Source organism: Astatotilapia calliptera, chromosome 9 (assembly GCF_900246225.1).
Source record: "Astatotilapia calliptera chromosome 9, fAstCal1.2, whole genome shotgun sequence".
Classification (NCBI taxonomy): Eukaryota; Metazoa; Chordata; class Actinopteri; order Cichliformes; family Cichlidae; genus Astatotilapia; species Astatotilapia calliptera.
This window is the reverse complement of record NC_039310.1, coordinates 31,099,182-31,119,853: the sequence shown is the minus strand read 5'-3', so window position 1 is coordinate 31,119,853 and position 20,672 is coordinate 31,099,182. Positions and strand designations below refer to the sequence as shown.

At 43.2% G+C, this 20,672-nt stretch overlaps 1 protein-coding gene across 12 annotated transcripts in view; it reads left to right on the top strand.

Moving 5' to 3' along the window:
* Positions 1 to 20,672, top strand: part of LOC113029555 (receptor-type tyrosine-protein phosphatase mu-like) — a 210,631-nt gene that overhangs the window by 116,903 nt on the left and 73,056 nt on the right. For all 12 annotated transcript variants that reach the window (XM_026180460.1, XM_026180456.1, XM_026180458.1 and 9 more), the window contains one exon: positions 13,622 to 13,754. In XM_026180460.1, coding sequence (XP_026036245.1) covers positions 13,622 to 13,754 — 133 coding nt within the window. The remainder of the gene's footprint in view (positions 1 to 13,621; positions 13,755 to 20,672) is intronic.

Here is a 20,672-nt window from a genome sequence, read left to right as displayed (position 1 = left end):
AACGAAAATGAATATTATAATGAAAATCTGCAAAAAGCAGCATATGCATCAAAAGAAACTGTTTCCAGCAGTGCAATATGAGTCCTAAGCATCCCAGAAACGACACAGAAAGTCATAAAGTCAAACATAACTTTGAAAAACACCAGTATAGGCTCATAAGGCCCTGATGGTAAAAAAAAACTACATTTCCGCAAAATGACGTCACTTCCGGTTTCGGGCAGGTCATGGCGGACATGCGATAGTTCACGCTGATGGACGTAGGAAGTGTTACAAACAGCTGATCGAATCGGCAAAAGGTGTTTCTGGAATATTATGTTTTTGTTGCTGCAAGCGCTTTTTATGCAGTTTTTGCAAAGCTATATATGGAAGGAAACCGTGACCGAGGACAAGCTGATGGCATAAGATGTAAGTACAACTTCTCCGGTTTCATATGCAAACAAATTATTGCGCTAGCTTACATGGTTGCAGTGCTACCGGGATTTAAAAATAGTTATGTAAAACGGAGCGTGCCCGCTCCAACTGGCTTTAAAGGGTTAAACTCCACCGAGGCAGCGGTGACGCAAATCTGAAGTCTAGACCGTCCCATTTCACAGCCGTTTACTTCCAGCCTATCCGGCCCACCTAGACCATGAAGGCCGGGTCCTCCGAAGCCTGTGGTCTATGAATTGGGACACAGCTTGTGTGTGTGAGGCCGAGGGTCTTTTGAGAGTCCCAGAGTCACACACAGAAGGATTATTCTCACTGTGAGTCATGCTAAGCTGCACTGCTCGAGTCCAAGAATATCAACACAACACAGAAACAAGGAAGAGTTTACATCATCTGGAGATAAACCTCAGGGAGGGCAAAGCCATGATTGTGTGTCTGTGAGTCTGTGTGAGTGTGTGTGTGCGTGTGTGGACTGAACAGGTACACGCACGCACACACACACACACACACACACACACACACACACACACACACACACACACACACACAAAAACACAGATTCACAACTCACAGAAAATTACATTTAAATATTTACCAGCCTGAAAGTGGAAACTTTCAACACACACACACCAACTGTGTGTGTGTGTGTGTGTGTGTGTGTGTGTGTGTGTGTGTGTGTGTGCTACCAGCAGTCCTCAAATACTAACAGCTGTTCGCCTTGTATCCACACACTGAAGCACACACAAACACCTCCCACGCAGCGTGACTGGCTGAAGCCCTGAAGCAGAAAACAGCTTCACTTTCACATAAAAACAGCTTCTCCATGGCCCGCTGTGACACACATGCAACAACACATACATACAAACTACACACACGCCACACACAAGGAGACACACAGATAAATTCTGTCTTCAAAGCAGTGTTTTGATAGCCTTTAAACTGAAAACAGCAGCTCTCTGCCTCCAAGGGGGGATACTGTCTGTGTGTGTGTGTGTGTGTGTGTGTGTGTGTGTGTGTGTGTGTGTGTGTGTGTGTGTGTGTGTGTGTGTGTGTGTGTGTGTGTGTGTGTGTGTGTGTTTGTGTGTGTGATGAAACAGGAGGGAGCTGATAGTCGAGTTCGTCTGACCTTGAAGAGACGAAATGAAAACAGAAAATAAAAGAAACCAGTTCAGTAAACTGCAGCTGAACTGGTTTCATAGATCAGACATGAAGATTATTAAATATTAGGTCTCTCTCTCCTCCAAGTCTCTGTTAGTACATGACTTCAATTTCAATTCAATTCAATTTTATTTATATAGCACCAAATCACAACAAAAGTTGCCTCAAGGCGCTTCATAGATACAGAGAAAAACCCAACAATCATATGACCCCCTGTGAACAAGCACTTTGGCGACAGTGGGAAGGAAAAACTCCCTTTTAACAGGAAGAAACATCTGGCAGAACCAGGCTCAGGGAGGGGCGGGGCCATCTGCTGCGACCGGTTGGGGTGAGAGAAGGAAGACAGGATAAAAGACATGCTGTGGAAGAGAGACAGAGGTTAATAACAGATATGATTCAATGCAGAGAGGTCTGTTAATACATAGTGAGTGAGAAAGGTGACTGGAAAGGAAAAACTCAATGCATCATGGGAATCCCCCGGCAGCCTACATCTATTGCAGCATAACTAAGGGAGGATTCAGGGTCACCTGGTCCAGCCCTAACTATATGCTTTAGCAAAAAGGAAAGTTTGAAGCCTAATCTTGAAAGTAGAGATAGTGTCTGTCTCCTGAATCCAAACTGGAAGCTGGTTCCACAGAAGAGGGGCCTGAAAACTGAAGGCTCTCCCTCCCATTCTACTTTTAAATACTGTAGGAACAACAAGTTAATAGTGATCAACAAATCGATTTACTCTGCCTTACAGAACCCTGGTTGCAGCAGGATGATTATGTTAGTTTAAATGAGTCAACACCCCCGAGTCATTCTAACTACCAGAAATCTCGAAGCACAGGTCGAGGGGGAGGTGTGGCAGCAATTTTTCACACCAGCCTATTAATCAACCAAAGACCCAGACAGACTTTTAATTCATTGGAAAACTTAATGCTTAGCCTCGTCCACCCCAGCTGTAAAACTCAGAAACCAGTCTTGTTATTATATATCGTCCATCTATCTACATAACTGTCTAGATACTTATGTTGCTACATACATTCCCTGTGTAGGTACCTCTTAGAGTTTAAGTTTATTTTTTTCTTCTCTTATCCTAAAGGAATTTTAATGTAAAAATCTACATGCTGCTAACAGAGAGATGTCAAACTGTATTTTATTGTTCTGGTAACAGTGACAACAAAGATCTATTCTATTCTACTCTTTCTTTTAAAAAAAAAAAGATTTATTGATTTTTTATTTTGGAATACAAACAGCAACAAATCAGCACAGCCAAATACAAATAAGAAGAAGAGAAGAAGAAAAAAACAGATACATGAGCAGTGTTGGGTAAGTTACTTTAAATTTGTAACTTAGTTACATTACTAGTTACTGCTATCAAAAGTAAAATGGTAAATGGCCTGCATTTGTATAGCGCTTTTCTAGTCCATAGGACCCCAAAGCGCTTTACACTACATTCAGTCATCCACCCATTTACACACACATTCACACACTGGCGATAGCAAGCTACATTGTAGCCACAGCTGCCCTGGGGCGCACTGACAGAGGCGAGGCTGCCGGACACAGGCGCCACCGGGCCCTCTGACCACCACCAGTAAGTAACTCAGTTACTTTAAGTTACTCGTTACTTTCAAAGTAACTAGTTACTAGGGAAAGTAACTTTGGTTTCACCCAGAATTCTCTTATTAATGTGTTGCTTCCCTAACGGGATTCCCAGCAAGGATGCCAGTCTTCTAGCTTGCTTTCATGTTAGCAGTATACTGCCACAAGTGCACTGTGCCACCTAATGACCTGAACCTAAAATGGTTAAAATGGCAGTGTGAGTGCAAGTCAATGATGAAATAAATGAAACTATATTAGAAACTAACAATGTTTGTTTATGTGTCACTTTTTTATCAGTCTGTTTAATCTTTTTCTATTGTTTCAACCCTCTGCAAATGCAAACACATCATTTTGGGGTTGATACAGCAGTGCTATAAATCTAATCATTGTACGTAGTATCACTAGGAAGAAGCAGTGGATCACAAAACACGACATACAGTGTGTTGAAACTTTTGAAAGATGTATTTATTTTTGCCATTTAAATGGGGAGAAAGTATGTTTTTAGCAGTGCCAACATTAAACTGTGCCTCAGACCATTTAGGAGCTGTAGGTATCAAAGTGCAAAACATATAGTGCAAAAATGGTTTAACATAAACACATTGAGGTTTGTCCATTCTTTGTAAACTTAACTGCTGAACTGTGCCAACTGGAGACCTCATGTTTAGTAATAAAAGTATTTTCAGGAAAGGGAAGAGAAATCAAATAAATAATAAGTATTTTCAGCCTCATAAACAGTCAAACCAAAATAATATTTCCTCCATACCGGCCATGTCGATAAATAAAATATAATTGCATTTTAAGTGCTTCAGTGGTCTAAGTTTCACTTGGAAATATTAACATGCTTGACCTTGTAGAGCACCACTGAAGGCAACACATCATCATCATATCAGCACTACTCAACTTCCATCAAACCAACAATTGTACCTCAAGAGGAGAAGCTCCTCAAACTTATGATCGGACAACCTGTTCCTCTTTGGAGTGAGAATCAGGTTTCCCAGCCTGAAAAGCCTTTAAACTGGGGCACTTGAAGGAGTGGCTGCATTAAATTTAAGAAAGAGTTTCTTTATCATCGGGAAATGCTTCAGAGAGTCTAACCCTGTTGCTCCTGATTTGAGGTACTCGGCTACCTCAGCTTCAACAGTGGCATATATGTCCTCATTTTCTTCAAAGGAGAAGATCCTCTTAGCTAGAACCCGGGTGCTGTGTTGTCTTGGTGGTGCGGGTACCTGGTTGTAGCTGATCTTGCTCAGGGAGAAGTTTTCGACACTCTACCAACAGACGTCCCTTTGCGAGGTCCTTCCGCACTTGGTCATGTAACCAACGAAGCTTAAATTTTGGTAGTGTCACAGCAGCCAGCAAAGCATCTTCACTTCCAAGGACATGTGCAAACCTTGTTTTGCAATGCATTGTTTCGACATTAAATTAACTAGAAAAATTTGCATTTCCTGCGAAAATGCTGTGTGGATGCTTTAAAGCTGAAGCTGTCTGCTAAAACTATCCGAAAAAGCTGAAAAGTTGCAGAAATTATAAAAACTTTGCAGAAGCAAAGGAACTTTGCTAAAATGTAATAACTTAGCAGAACTGCAATATCTTAGAGGAAACATAATACTTGGCAGAAATACAGTAGCATAGCAGAACTTAGCAGAAATATTGTAACTTACCAGAAACATAACTTCTCAAAAATACAAGAATTTAGGAGAAATAGTATAAGATAACAGAAAGAATATATTTAACCAAAAATACTTAAACATTACAGAAACACTATGATTTGGAGAATTGTACAACATAGCAGAAATACTGTGATTTTCCAGAGACACTGTGATGAACTATGAATATTGTAATTTTGAATTAATACTATGTTTCAGCACAAATACTCTGGTTTAGCACAAATATTATAACATAGCAGAATTACAATTATATAGCAGAAATGCTATATTTAGAAAGAAAAAATATAATATAGTATAAATACTATGATTCAGCAGAAATACTACAATATAGCATAATAACAATGATTTAGAACAAATACTATGATTGAGCAGAATAGTAATAACTTAAGTGAAAATACTAGAAAAGTAAAATGACAAGCTGAAAAAAAACGGAACATGGTTAAGCTCCCTCAAAACCAATTGTTCACCTGTGAAAAAAAAGAAATAAAAGTAAATTTGGAAAAAAAACCAATAGATAAACACAAAATCAAATATGGATACAGAAATGTACAGAGAGAGAGACACACACAGGGTCTATGCCAGTCAACCATTCTGAATATATTATATTTTTATCCATCAATGAGATGCTGCCCTAAAGAGGGTCTCTCTCTCTCTCTCTCTCTCTCTCTCACACACACACACACACACACACACACACACACACACACACACACACACACCACACACACTCAGCAGCAGCAGCAGCAGCAGCAAGTGAACAGTGGCTGTTAACAGCGTGTTTCTAAGTCAGTCAAACAGCTGTGAGCGGCTCAATTTGAATCCACCAATCAGAGAGGTTGTGTACTTTTTCCCCGCCAAAACTGGTGAACCAAGTGCAGGGTTTTACGCACAGGGAAACAGGTTTTTTGCAGTCTATTTGTCATATTGAGGATTTCCCTCAAACAAACGGCCAGAATTACTTAACCTTAGGGGCTAGAACTGTCATTCTTACACCGTTTTGTTCAGAAGGGATGGGGGAATCCTTAAGTGTTGACTATTTAAAATAAAAATATGAATTATTAGAGATATATGACACAGATGAATGGTTGGCTTAGAAGCCATGAAGGCCCCAATTTGCAAATTTTAATGTCCCAGCCCTCAGATATGATTGGCTGGCTGGGAATCCATGGAGGCCTCAATATGCAAATTTGTATGTCTCAGCCCTCAGATATGATTGGGAAGCCGTGCAGGCCCTGATATGTAAATTTGAATATTACAGTTCTCACAGAGGATTGACTCCCTGGGGACCTGCCACAAATATATAGAAATACTATGATTACCCAGAAATACTACATTTAGAAGAAATACTATGTTTTAGCACAAATACTCTAAAATGGCAGAAATACTATAATTAAGCAGAAATACTATATTAAGCAATAATTGTATAAAAAGCAGAAATACTGTACTATGATTTGGTAGAAAAACTATAATTAATCAGAAATACTATATTTGGCAGAAATACTATGTTTTAGCAGAAATACAATATTTAGCACAAATCTTATAAAATATCAGAAATAGTATGATTTAGGAGAAATACTAAAAAGCAGCAGAAATGCTATGATTTAGCACAATAGTAATAACTTAAATAGAAAAATTGGAAAAGCAAAATGGACAGCTGAAAAAATGCTGAACATGATAAGGGTCCCTCAAATATACTTGTTAAATGAAAAAAAACAACAGCCACACAATCACATATATGAACATATGGAAACACATATGGAAACACATATGCACAGACAGACACACACACAAGATCCAATTCTATGGGCTCAAAATGTGGTCATAAATATTTTGTACTTGTAAAAAAGATTTGTATGTGTAAAAAAGATTTGTATGTGTAAAAAAGATTTGTGTGTGCGTAAAAAAGATTTGTATGTGTAAAAAGAATTTGTGTGTGCATAAAAAAGATTTGTGTGTGCGTAAAAAAGATTTGTATGTGTAAAAAAGATTTGTGTGTGCGTAAAAAAGATTTGTGTGTGCGTAAAAAAAAAAAAATTGTGTGTGCGTTAGGGGACCTAGCCGCTATCGGATATTTGTATAGCGATCCTCCAGCTTCAAACTGTATCACCCTTCAAAGACCTGCAGTTCAAAAAAAGCGCCCCTCGACAGCCAAACCCATCTGTTCTCTGATTGGATTGTTACATTTGTGATTGACATGACATTGACCAATCAGATGAAAGGAAGAAAAATAGGGTCAAAATCCATACTTGTAACTTGCAGGGGTTTTTTTTCTAAGTCCACACACAAATCTTTTTTACGCACACACAAATCTTTTTTACACATACAAATCTTTTTTGTAACAATAGGCCATGAGATGAGTTAATGTTGTCCAGCTCAGATGCAATACTGTCATACATATGTCGACCCATAAATCGCCTTGCATGCCAGCGCTGCTTTCTCACGTTTCATGTTTTGTGCATTTATCCAATGCGTGGTCACACCAAGAAAACTTTTATTATGCACTGTCCAAATGTCTGCTGTTGTGGAGATATATTCTACCATGTCGAGTGTATTTTTCTTTGGAGCTCTGACTCCGTCTTGGCATATTCTTGGTATAAATAACTGCAAAATGTCTTTCTGGATGGTGCCTTCCCAGCTCTCCCTCGCACAGGTATATGACTAATCAGTTGTCTGAAAGCATGGGACTCAACTGTTGAGATGGGTTTCATGTCTTCCACAACATACCTGGCAATCAGCCTGTGTAGCTGTGGCTGGGTGATGGACTGTGATGGTAAATGGTAAATGGCCAGTATTTGTACAGCACTTTTCTAGTCCCTAAGGACACCAAAGCGCTTTACATATCCAGTCATCCACCCATTCACACACACATTCACACACTGGTGATGGCAAGCTACATTGTAGCCACAGCCACCCTGGGGCGCACTGACAGAGGCGAGGCTGCCGGACACTGGCGCCCTGGCCCTCTGACCACCACCAGTAGGCAACGGGTGAAGTGTCTTGCCCAAGGACACAACGACCGAGACTGTCCAAGCCGGGGCTCGAACCCGCAACCTTCCGATTACAAGACGAACTCCCAACTCAGCGGAGCTAGAGTCACAACGTTACCTTCGGGTTCTTTTTCAACTAACTTGGTAGATGCATGCTGTTTCTGAAGATGTTTCATCAGATTAGAATTGCTGTTGAAAGAGTTTTAGAACCTCCACAGAGTGTCAGGCGCAGTGGCCCGTGGACATGGGATGGACTCAAGCGCAGATTCAAAACCGGAGGCCAGGGGTGAGGTGTAACGAAAAGAGACTTTATTTTTACAATGCTCAGAGGCTAACAGAAAGTGCAGACTAGAATCAATGAACATAAACTAGATGTCTGAGGCGAGAGAAAAATACTGTGGTGAAAACTAGATGGCAGGGATAACTGGGTGCAGGTACTGGGCAGGGAAAACTGTGGCGGGCCCGGGCACTGAAACAGAGGACAGAGCAGTCAGGGGAATCCCACAGAGGGTTGCGAGTGAATCTAAAAAATAGTACACTGAGCTGTCTTACAAGCTTGCAGGGGGGGGTTGCGTGGAGGGGGGAGGCAGGAGAGGTCCAGGTGGGTGCTGCATGCAAGGCAGGGAGGCAGGCAGGAGAAAATGGCAGCTCCAAAACGGAGAGGGATTACCGGTGGCAGCAAACTGGTATCCAGGAGAGCTTGGTAGGTGGTTTTCAGAGGCTGACGAAAAAAAACAGAGATACGGTTAATACACACGATTAGTCACCAAGGAACGGACGTGAGGCCGAGAACTGACTAAAGTTGGCAGATAATCTGGCGAAGACCAGTTGAGTGCGCCGGTCATAAATACTGCTGGTCCGATTGCCATCAGGTGAGGAACAACAAAGACTCCACCCAGTGGGGAGGAGCTGATGCTGTGGAAAACCACCCAGACCACGACACAGAGAGTACAGTTCACCACAATACTCTTTTCTTTTACCAACAGAAAGGAAAAATAATGTAGCAAAATGTGCTCCCCCTTCATGTAATAGCACAGCAAGGTCACGAGGTAGGTGATCAAGCAAAGGCCGCCATATCCTACAGAATGCATCACAATTGCCCTTTTATAATGGCAGTAAGGCGCTCCATGGGCAACACCTTGAATGTTTCTCTGTACCATTGTGTAACAGTGGGGAACTGTCTCTGAATCCATTGAAACAGTACACATCGCCTCGCTAAATGTAAAAGTTTACATAACAAAAGCATTTGTACAGACGACACAGAAGCCCTTCTATAGATGGACCCAGAGTGAACAGGACAGGGTTCAGTGGGATCGTCTGGTGAAAGACTGAGTGAAGCTCCATAGCAAAATCTTTCCGAAATCTAGTAATTAAAGGACATTGCCATATGCAATGGTAGTAAGTCCCTACATCCGTATTGCACTTTACACAAAGAGGAGAAATCTGAGGATGAATTTTATTTAGAAACTCTGGCGTACGCTGCAGTCTATGTACAATTCTGTAACGGCTTTCCTGGAGTCTGTTACAGGAAAACATTTTCTTGGCAGATCTAAAAGTTTTGGACCATGCTTCTGCACTAAGCTGAACTTCAAGGTCGGTTTCCCACTGAACCCTGGCCTTATCAGTGGTTACAAAATTCAGATACAATAATTTCCTATAACAAAGAGAGATAAATTTCTTTTTTGTGATTATTTCCTCATTAAATTTAAAGAGAAAGCTTTCAGTAGGATTTAAAGCAGGTTGATTGGCTCAAAATTTAAGGGAATTTATAAAATGTCTTACTTTCAGGAACCCACAGAAGTGTTTCTGTGGTAAATTATATTTAATTTGAATTTGATTAAAGGCCATAAAACTACCCCTTTCAAACAGATTGCAAATAAATCTTATATTTTTAGAATGCCAATCATCAAATATACTAATGCCAATACCTGGAGCTATGGTGGAGGTAATGATCCTGAGAGGCAACATTTGTATAGGTTGTAATATTATGGGTAAAACATTCATTTTGATTAAACTTATTCTACCCATCCAAGATAAATAATAAATAAATAAATACAATTTTATTTATATAGCACCTTTCTAGACAGCATCACAAAGTGCTGCACATAAGATAACAAATAATAAAAGGGTAAAACAGACAATATAAAACAGGCAAAAATTAACCAAAAACAGTTTTAAAAAGGTGAGTTTTGAGTTGTTTTTTTTAAAAAACAACTACCGAGTCCACAGTTCTTAATGTATGAGGGAGAGAGTTCCAGAGTCTCTGGGCCACAGTGGCAAAAGCTCTGTCACCCTTAGTTCTCGTCTTAGTCTGTTTTATAGCAAGTAAGCCCTGATCAGATGACCTCGGGGACCTGCTGGGGACATAGGGCTGTAGCAGATCGGAGATGTAGGGTGGTGCCAGTCCATGCAAGGCTCTGAATGTCAAAACCAGGATCTTAAAATGTACTCTAAATTCAACAGGAAGCCAGTGTAGCTGAGATAGCAATAGTGTCACATGTGAATACTTGGAGGATTTTGTCAACAGCCTAGCTGCAGCAATTTGCACAACCTGCAGACAATCCAGAGAACCTTTGCTTAGACACATAAACAACGAGTTACAATAGTCCAAGCGTGAGGAAATAAATACATGTATAGCTAACTTCAGATAAAGTGATCTGAAAACTGCTGTTCACAAACGCTGTCCATCTAATCTGACTGAGCTGGAGCTGTTTTGCAAAGAAGAATGGGCAAAGATTTCAGTCTGTAGATGTGCAAAGCTGGTAGAGACATACACTAAAAGACTGGCAGCTGTAATTGTAGCAAAAGGTGGTTCTACAAAGTGTTGACTCAGGGGGCTGAATAATTACGCACACCCCACTTTGCAGTTATTTATTTGTAAAAAATGTTTGGAATCATGTATGATTTTCATTCCACTTCTCACGTGTGCACCACTTTGTGTTGGTCTTTCACGTGGAATTCCAATAAAATTGATTCATGTTTGTGGCTGTAATGTGACAAAATATGGAAAAATTCAAGGGGGGCGAATACTTTTGCAAGCCACTGTAGATAGGGGAAGGTCAAATCACCTATTGAGGTCATTCTTGATTGAGGCAACAATTGGTTTAAAGATCAACTTGTACAACTTTGTTGTGTCTACGGACACCCTAATACCTAAATTTGTAAAACCTGTGGTCGACCACCTGAAATAAAAATTGGGAGGAGTGTCCCATCTCCCCCATCACCCAGTGGCAAAGCTTCAGATTTATCATAATTTATTTTATACCCTGAAAAAAGGCCAGATTGATTCATGATATGTGTCAGTGCAGGAATAGATGTTTCTGGCTTAGTGACAAAAAGCAACATGTCATCCGCGTAAAGGGAAATTCTTTATTCAGTATCCAACAAGGTTACCCTACAGACCTCAGGGTCAGTTTCCAAAAGTTGATTCTGTTCATCTGGATGTAGCGTTTTCAGTAACTACTTCAGTCTCAGCTGACTGCAGGTTTCCCCAATCTTATAAACAGGACATTTGCATAATGACTGTCAGCTGAGACCGAAGAAGTCACTTGGATGAGTGACAAAACGTTTCTCCCACAAAAACGCTACATTCAGATGAACAGAATCAGCTTTTGGAGATTTACATACCTGGATGATTGAGCATGCATCAAGACCTCAGGGTCAGTTCTTATAGCCTTTGCCAGTGGCTCCAATGCAAGTCCAAAGAGTAGGGGAGAAAGTGGACATCCCTGACGCGTTCCTCTACCCAGTGGTAAAACATCTGAGCCGTTAACCAATACCCTTGCAGCTGGGGCCCCATACAACAGTTTGACCCACTTGACAAATTCAGATCCCAAATGAAATCTGTCCAAAACATAAAATAGATACTCCCACTCAACACGATCAAATGCTTTCTCGGCATCCAATGAATTTGCAAGAGCCCTATAATTGGTGTTCTGAGAAAACTGCACACCAGTTATGAGTCGGCGTACCTTGGAGCGGGAGTATCTATTCTTGACAAAACCCGTTTGGTCAGGCTTTATAAGAACTGGCAGGATCTCCTCCAGTCATCTAGATAAAATTTTGGACAGAATCTTGCAATCTACACCGAGTAAACTTACAGGTCTGTAAGATGTACACAGATTTGCAGGTTTATCCTTCTTTAGGGATATATGGGCAAGGTTTAAGGTGGGTGGAAGTGTGCTCCTCTCAAGAGATTCTACATACATGTTTAATGAAGGACCCACCATATGTTTAGCCATTTTTTTGTAAAACTCTGGCCCAAACCCATCAGGGCCTGCAGCTTTTTCCTGTGCCCCAATGGGACAGCACAAATTTAATCGACTTTCCTCTGATAGTATAAAGAGATTAAGATTATCATGAAACAATCTCCTTGCGTCTACAGTATTTTGACATTCAAGGGAATATAAGTCCTGATAGAACTCTTTCATTATTTTGCTGGTAAGTTTAGCCTCGAATTGTAAAACACCTTTCTTATCTTTTAGAGAGGGTATTGTTTCAAATGCTCTCTTCCTGAATATCAGCTCACCTGGATCAGCCTCAGGCTCCGCACACGTTGTCCTCTGGCAGTTTTTATGGTCATGATCGGGCAAGTGGCGTCCCGAGGCGTAACGACCACTGTAACTCAGGTGTGGAGATGAGTTTCAGGAGGGCCACCTAATACTCTGCCTTAAGTCAAAACACACCTGAGCTGTGGATCAGAAACACAGCTGTCAATCAGTGTGACGGTGCTGCTGAGGACGACGTAATTGACTGATCAACAGCTTCAGTTTAAAACACGAACACTCGTCAGAGCCCTGCAGGAATTTCTATGGCTAATGTAGTCAAAGGAGCTTGCAAAGAAAAGCGCCTGGACTTCTTTAAGTTGCTTGAAGACGTTTCACCTCTCATCCGAGAAGCTTCTTCAGTTCTAAGGGTCAAATGGTGGAGAGTCCCAGATTTAAACCTAGTGAGGCGACTGTTCTTCTGATTTGGTGCTGTTTAAATAAAATTGAATTGAATTGTACTCAATGTCTTCATAGAGCAGACGTGCTGAAACCCCTCACCCCACACATACACACACATACACACAAACACAAACACACACACTCAAAGGGTGAGTGATAGCTGTTGTCAAGCTGTGATTGGAAAAGTGGGCTATGTCTGAAATGACACATTACAGCGCTCGACAGCGACGTGGTGTCCTGAATGTTTCTCATCTACTGAGTCACCTGGAAGGATATTACACCTGAACACACACACACACACACACACACACAGTGGTTAATGGGTTTTCCATGGGACTGACATCCCATCACATTATACAGTCAGAGCAGGAGGACTCCCTCACACATCATCTGTCCCTCCTTCAGGCTGAGGGCAGACAGCCTCTCTCAGACCAGCAGCTGGACCAGAACCACAGAACAGAACCAGTGAGAACTGTTCTGAGACGGCCGCTGTGATTGGTTCTGCTGTTTCGAATGATAACTGTAAGGCAGGCTATGATTTGCGAAGCGCTGTCATTTAAATGCAGCAGAGTCATTTTTGGAGCAGGTGGGCACAGTAAACATGTTGCTGGTTATGACTGATTTGAATACAGTTAATCATGGAAAGTTTATTCAACAGTGATATTTACTATGCCACAGATACATGATGCATACATGGTATCATAGATCTTGTTAGGTGCTGGCTACCACTGGTTCCTGTGGATGCTACAGTGTGAGGCGATGATGGGTGTCTGCAGCAGCACAGCGAGGACTGAGGCTGGCTGGGATCAGCACACAGTAGCTAACGGTCCACACTGTGCTTCGCGGTTTTCAGGCACTGCGACCAGGAAACCAGAACCGGAGCAGGAGAAACAGTCGGACCACACGGTGAAGATCGCTGGCTCCATCGCCGGCATCCTGCTGTTCATCATTATCTTCCTGGGAGTCATCCTGCTGATGAAGAAACGGTAAGGAAATCACAAACACGGAAACAAGGCAGCCTGCAACTTTAGGACGCTGGGCTTTAAGAGTCGGTCGTAGTTTCACACTCTCACTGCTCTGGTTTTTACTGTTTACTGAGTGTAAGACTGAATTAGAGGATTCACTCTGGTCCCAGCTTCTCAATGTGTTTGTTTAACAGGTGATCTGAAATCCATTTCACTGATTTTACTATGAGAATGGTGAGTTTAATGACCATTAATGACCTGCTGTGGACCTTAATGGCAAAGATACTCTCAGCTGATTTAGTTCAATATATCAATAATAACTTGATTGATAATGACACTAGCTACTGACGGGTGCGTTGTTACATTCTGAAACTTTATTTAGTACTAACGTTTCTGTGAGCAAGCCTTACGATTCAGAGGAGATGAAAACCAGACCTGAACCGACCGGCTGAGGAAGCTTATTGGTAAAACGAGCAGGTCCACAGGTGCCCCTGAGTCCAGCAGCACTGGTGATGTCAGTGACATTTAACGAACTGCAGCTCGATTAGAGAAAGTCTGATCTTAGCTAAAAGGCTTTGTGACCAGAGTAGATGTGTCAGTCTAATCTGAAGGTGAGGTTCTTCAGATTTACACAATAACACCTCAAAGATGAGATGTTGGCATCACATAAACTGCAGTTCAAGGAATTTACTGAGCAGTTGCTGGTCAGAGGGAACATCCAGGTATCGTCAGCAAAGAGGACGCTGTGGACTGTCAGCTTCCTTATTTACCTGTTAAATCACAGGAAGCTGTTCCCAGCGTGGCTCACAGTGATGACGGAGAAACCTTCAGATGTGTGGCTGATGAAGCTCTGACCCTGACATGCAGAGTGTGAACCAGTGCTGCTCTCACCATGTTTGTGACGGAGCTGTAGTTACCTGTTCAGCCTGCTGACGGCTTCACTGAGGAGCTCCATCATTACACCACCCGTCATATCGAATCACCTGCTGGGTGCTGTGCTGAGTCAGCATTTGCTCTGGGAACCTCTAAAGCAGAATTACACAATCTATTAAACAAATATTACACAATGTTACAAACTCTTCTCCTCACAGACAGACACACACACAGACACGGTCACAGACACACACATAGACACACACACACACGGTCACACAGACACACACACAGACACATAGACACAGACACAGACACACACACACACACACACACACACACACACAGACACACTGACACACAGACACAGACACACACACACACACACACACACACGGTCACAGACACACACACAGACACACACACACACACACAGACACAGACACACAGACACACACAGACACACAGACACACACACAGACACACACACACGGTCACAGACACACACACACAGACACACAGACACACACACAGACACACACACACAGACACACACACACTGACACAGACACACACACAGACACACACAGACACACACACACTGACACAGACACACACACACAGACACACAGACACAGACACACACTGACACAGACACACACACAGTGACACAGACACACACACAGACACACACACACACACACAGACACACACTGACACAGACACACACACGGTCACAGACACACACACAGACACACACACAGACACACACACACGGTCACAGACACACACACAGACACACACACAGACACACACACACTGACACAGACACACACACACAGACACACAGACACAGACACACACTGACACAGACACACACACAGTGACACAGACACACACACAGACACAACACACACACAGTGACACAACACACACACAGACACACACACACTGACACAGACACACACACAGACACACACACACACACAGACACACACACAGACACACACACACACACAGACACACACACACACACGGTCACAGACACACACACAGACACACACAGACACACACACAGACACACACACAGACACACACACACACACAGACACACACACAGACACACACACACAGACACACAGACACACAGACACACACAGACACACAGACACAGACACACTGACACAGACACACACACACACACGGTCACAGACACACACACACACACACACACACACACACACACACACACACACAGACACACAGACACAGACACACACTGACACAGACACACACACAGTGACACAGACACACACACACTGACACAGACACACACACAGTGACACAGACACACACACAGACACACACACACTGACACAGACACACACACAGACACACACACACTGACACAGACACACACACAGTGACACAGACACACACACAGACACACACACACACACGGTCACAGACACACACACAGACACACACAGACACACACACAGACACACACACACACACACACACACACACGGTCACAGACACACACACACACACTGACACAGACACACACACAGACACACACACACACACAGACACACACACACACACGGTCACAGACACACACACAGACACACACAGACACACACACACTGACACAGACACACACACACAGACACACACTGACACAGACACACACAGAGTGACACAGACACACACTGACACAGACACACACACACTGACACAGACACACACACACACACACACACACACACACACAGACACAGACACACACTGACACAGACACACACACACTGACACAGACACACACAGACACACAGACACACACACACAGTGACACAGACACACACACACTGACACAGACACACACAGACACACAGACACACACACACACACACAGACACACACACACTGACACAGACACACACAGACACACACACACTGACACAGACACACACACAGACACACAGACACACACACACACAGTGACACAGACACACACACACTGACACAGACACACACAGACACACAGACACACACACACACACAGTGACACAGACACACACACACTGACACAGACACACACAGACACACACACACTGACACAGACACACACACAGACACACACACACACAGACACACACAGACACAGACACACACTGACACAGACACACACACACAGACACACTGACACAGACACACACACAGTGACACAGACACACACACACTGACACAGACACACACACACACACACACACACACACACACACACACAGACACACACACACTGACACAGACACACACACAGTGACACAGACACACACACACTGACACAGACACACACACACTGACACAGACACACACACAGACACACACACAGACACACACACAGACACACTGATTCCTGTAACTCGTCCTTCGTCTCAGTCTCCTCATCTGTGTCTCGCTGGCTTCTCCACTCAGCAGCAGTCACATGTTAATAATCACATGTGGATGTTGTATGTAAACATTCAGCCTTACATGTATGTCAGTTGCAGCAGATCTGCCGTGTTCCTTTCTGATCCTCTGGTGCAGGTCTTATAACATGTCCACCCTCAAAATAACGAGCTTAAAGCAGTGTGATTTGATTCCTGTTTGATTTCCTTCCAGTTTGACTCGATTCCAGTATGATCTGACCTCTGAGATGCTGGAACAGTTTTTTTTTAAGAATTAGTTTTCAAAATCAGAACACTTTGTTAAATTATGTCTTTTCAATTCCGTTCTTTTGATTGGTCACTCGATTCCTGATTGTTCAGGTCTATTGATTGGGTTAGGGTTAGGTTCCAGTTTGATAGTGTTCTTATTGTTGGAGATTTTAATATACATGTATGCTGTCCTGATAAGCCACTGGTAAAGGACTTTTTAAGCCTTATTGACTCTTTTAGCCTGGTACAGTCCGTACGTGGCCCTACACATGAGCACGGACACACACTGGACCTTGTTCTGTCATATGGTCTGCCTGTCACTGACTTGGAGATTTGTGACTGTGCACTCTCAGATCATATGCCTGTGTTATTCAACGTTGGTTTGACATATACCGCAGTTAAACCTGGCGCTGCTACTCGGTGCTGTCGGGTTATTAACCCCGCCACTACTGCGCAGTTTTCTGCTGCTTTTAATCAGCTCGGCGGGCCTTCTGACTTTGTTTCCTCTGACACAGAAGACCTACATTCCTGGTTTAATTCTTGCTGTCAAAAAATCATGGACTCTGTGGCTCCTTTAAAAACCAGGCAGCTTAAGGCTAAACCTGAGCCTTGGTTTAATGAGAGCAGTCGTGCTGTTAAGAGGGAATGTCGTCGAGCAGAACGGAGGTGGAAAAAGGATAAACTGCATGTATCATTTCAAATTCTCAAAGACTGCTGGCATCGCTACCAGAACACTGTTAAAGAGGCAAAAAGGGAATATTTTGCAAATATTATTTCTTCCAACTGTCATAACCCGCGTGTGTTATTTAGGACCATTGACACTGTTCTTAATACTCCTTTGAATGTCTGTTTGGAAGTTTCTCCTGAGATTTGCAATGATTTTCTGAACTTTTTTATTGAAAAGGTTGTCACCATCAGGGCTCTTATCACAGTCAGTCATTGCTCTCACGTCTGCAGCTGGTTCAAAATGCGGCTGCACGACTCCTAACAGGAACTCGAAAAAGAGAGCATATAACCCCCGTGCTGGCCTCTCTGCACTGGCTGCCTGTGTCTTTTAGAGTTAATTTTAAAATTCTTATGTTTGTTTTTAAATGCCTTCACAGTCTTGCCCCGCCTTACCTCTCTGAGCTTCTTCATCCCCACATACCCTGTCGGTCTCTCAGGTCAGCTGACCAGCTGCTCCTGGAGGTACCGAGATCCAGGAGGAAGCTCAGAGGGGCGGGGCCTTCTCTATTGTGGCTCCAAAATTATGGAATAATTTGCCCATGCATGTTAGAGAGGCCCCTTCACTGTCCACTTTTAAATCACGTCTTAAAACCCACTTTTATTCCTTGGCTTTTAACCTCAGTGAGACTTAGTTTCTTTTTTAATGCAGTAGTTATTTAATTAATGATTTCACTCTTCTTTTATTTGTTTTTTATTTATATCTCATGTAATTTTATTTTACAGTTCCAATGTACAGCACTTTGTGTCAGCTGTGGTTGTTTTAAAGTGCTTTATAAATAAAGTTGATGATGATGATGATGATTTGATCCCAGTGTGACTGTTTGGGTCTGTCGATTGCTGTGAGAGCTACACGTGGACGATGGGGCCTGTAGATGGTGGCGTCCACAGAGCGGGGGGAGCTGCTGCACTGAGGGGTTAAATGAGCGGCGTGTGGACCTTCTGATGAGCGTGAGATTTCCAGGAAGTCAGAGAGGAGGACGGTGTTTTGTACGTGGAGCGTAGCTGGACATCAAAGACGCGGTCGTGCCGGCGTCCTGGCGGTGACACTGAGGAAAATGAGGATGAATAATGGAGCAGATTGCAGCAGTAATCACCATTAAACTGTATCTGGACCCACTTTATTCTCCAACATCAAACACATGGCCCCACTGGGACACACTAACACACACACAGCGCACACACATGATTTATTCTGCACACACATTTAAACACAGACAGAAAAGCTTCTGTGTTTGTAGAACGTCAAAGATAAGAGAGAAATTTAGATGAAAGAGCATTTTATTCTTTTTTTCCAGAGTCGCCTCGAGCTGAATGGCTTCAGGCAACGCAGACACAGGCACACACTTTTTACTTCACACACACAAACACACACTTCTTCTAAAGCGTGTGTGTGTGCCCAGTTTGAGTCGCACTCATGTGTTGGGTCGATCGAGCTGTGATCTCCCTCACAGATATTAGAGAGAGAGCGAAAACGAGACGGCTGCTCGGCCTCTAATGAGGTTTTTAATGTTGACAGGGTGCGTTTGATTTCCACTCTGTGACCAAACGGGGGTCAGACTCATTACAGCGGGCGTGAAAACAGGAAGCTGGATGTTGAAGCAGTAATGCAGAGTGATGAGACCGCGGCTCTCAGACGTCCCCAGCACCGCCGCTTCCTGTCGTCAGGCTTCAAGCTGCCCAGTGACAGATGCTGATTAATCTGCCTGCAGCTGTTGATGTGCACGGGTGCATCAGTGAGAGCGAGGATGCTGAAGAAAAGCTTCTGCACTAATCGGGAGCCGCTCCATTTCCAAACACCACAAAACAAGCCAAACGCACGATGACCTTTGAACCCCTGAAAGCTTGCATTTTGTGCCGGCAGTGACTCAGACAGCAGAGAGAGAGCTGATTGAATCAGTGAGGTGAATTTCTGTCACAAGCAGAGAAACCTGAGGTGTCTTAGCGCTGAAATCCCAAGGACGACTCCCAAGGTTAGCATTCTGCCTCGCAGTTTTAAAGAAAGTCAGATATAATGCTTTCATCCTTTGGTCATACTCCAACGCTGTGCTGCTTTCATGACATTCAGCCTTGTAGTTTTTCTCTAACACCGGAGGCTGAGCGCTGAAAAGCAGCTTCCTGCTTTCAACACAAACCAGAGTCGGGCCTGACACATCGTACAAATACAGCCATAGACTCCACGCTTTGAAGCGTTCCTCTATGTTTGTTTTAGAAGAAGTTGGCATATTTGGACAAGAGGTTGGAGCGCTAATTTGTACAAAAGAACAGGAACCTCACAGCAGCTTTGTTGATGTCATGATGTCATTAAAAGGCTCCAACAGCACAAACACAGTGCAGAGGTCCAATTCAGGGGAAGCTAGCAGACAGCTAGCAGCTACCTGTGTCACCATCCACCTGTCAGTCACAGAGGCCACGCCCCTAATAATGCAATGCCTCGGTTTCCACGCATGCAACAAACAAACAACTAAAATCCTGTTGAATGCATGTAGATGTGGACTGACAGCTTGATGTGAAAGTCATCTCGATGTGTTGACTGGTGTCAGCGTGAGCTCAGACTAACAGCCTGTTGTTAGACATGTGGAGGACCCAGAACAGAGCCCAGAGGAACCCCATGAGCTGCTGATTGGTGACTGCATGTGGA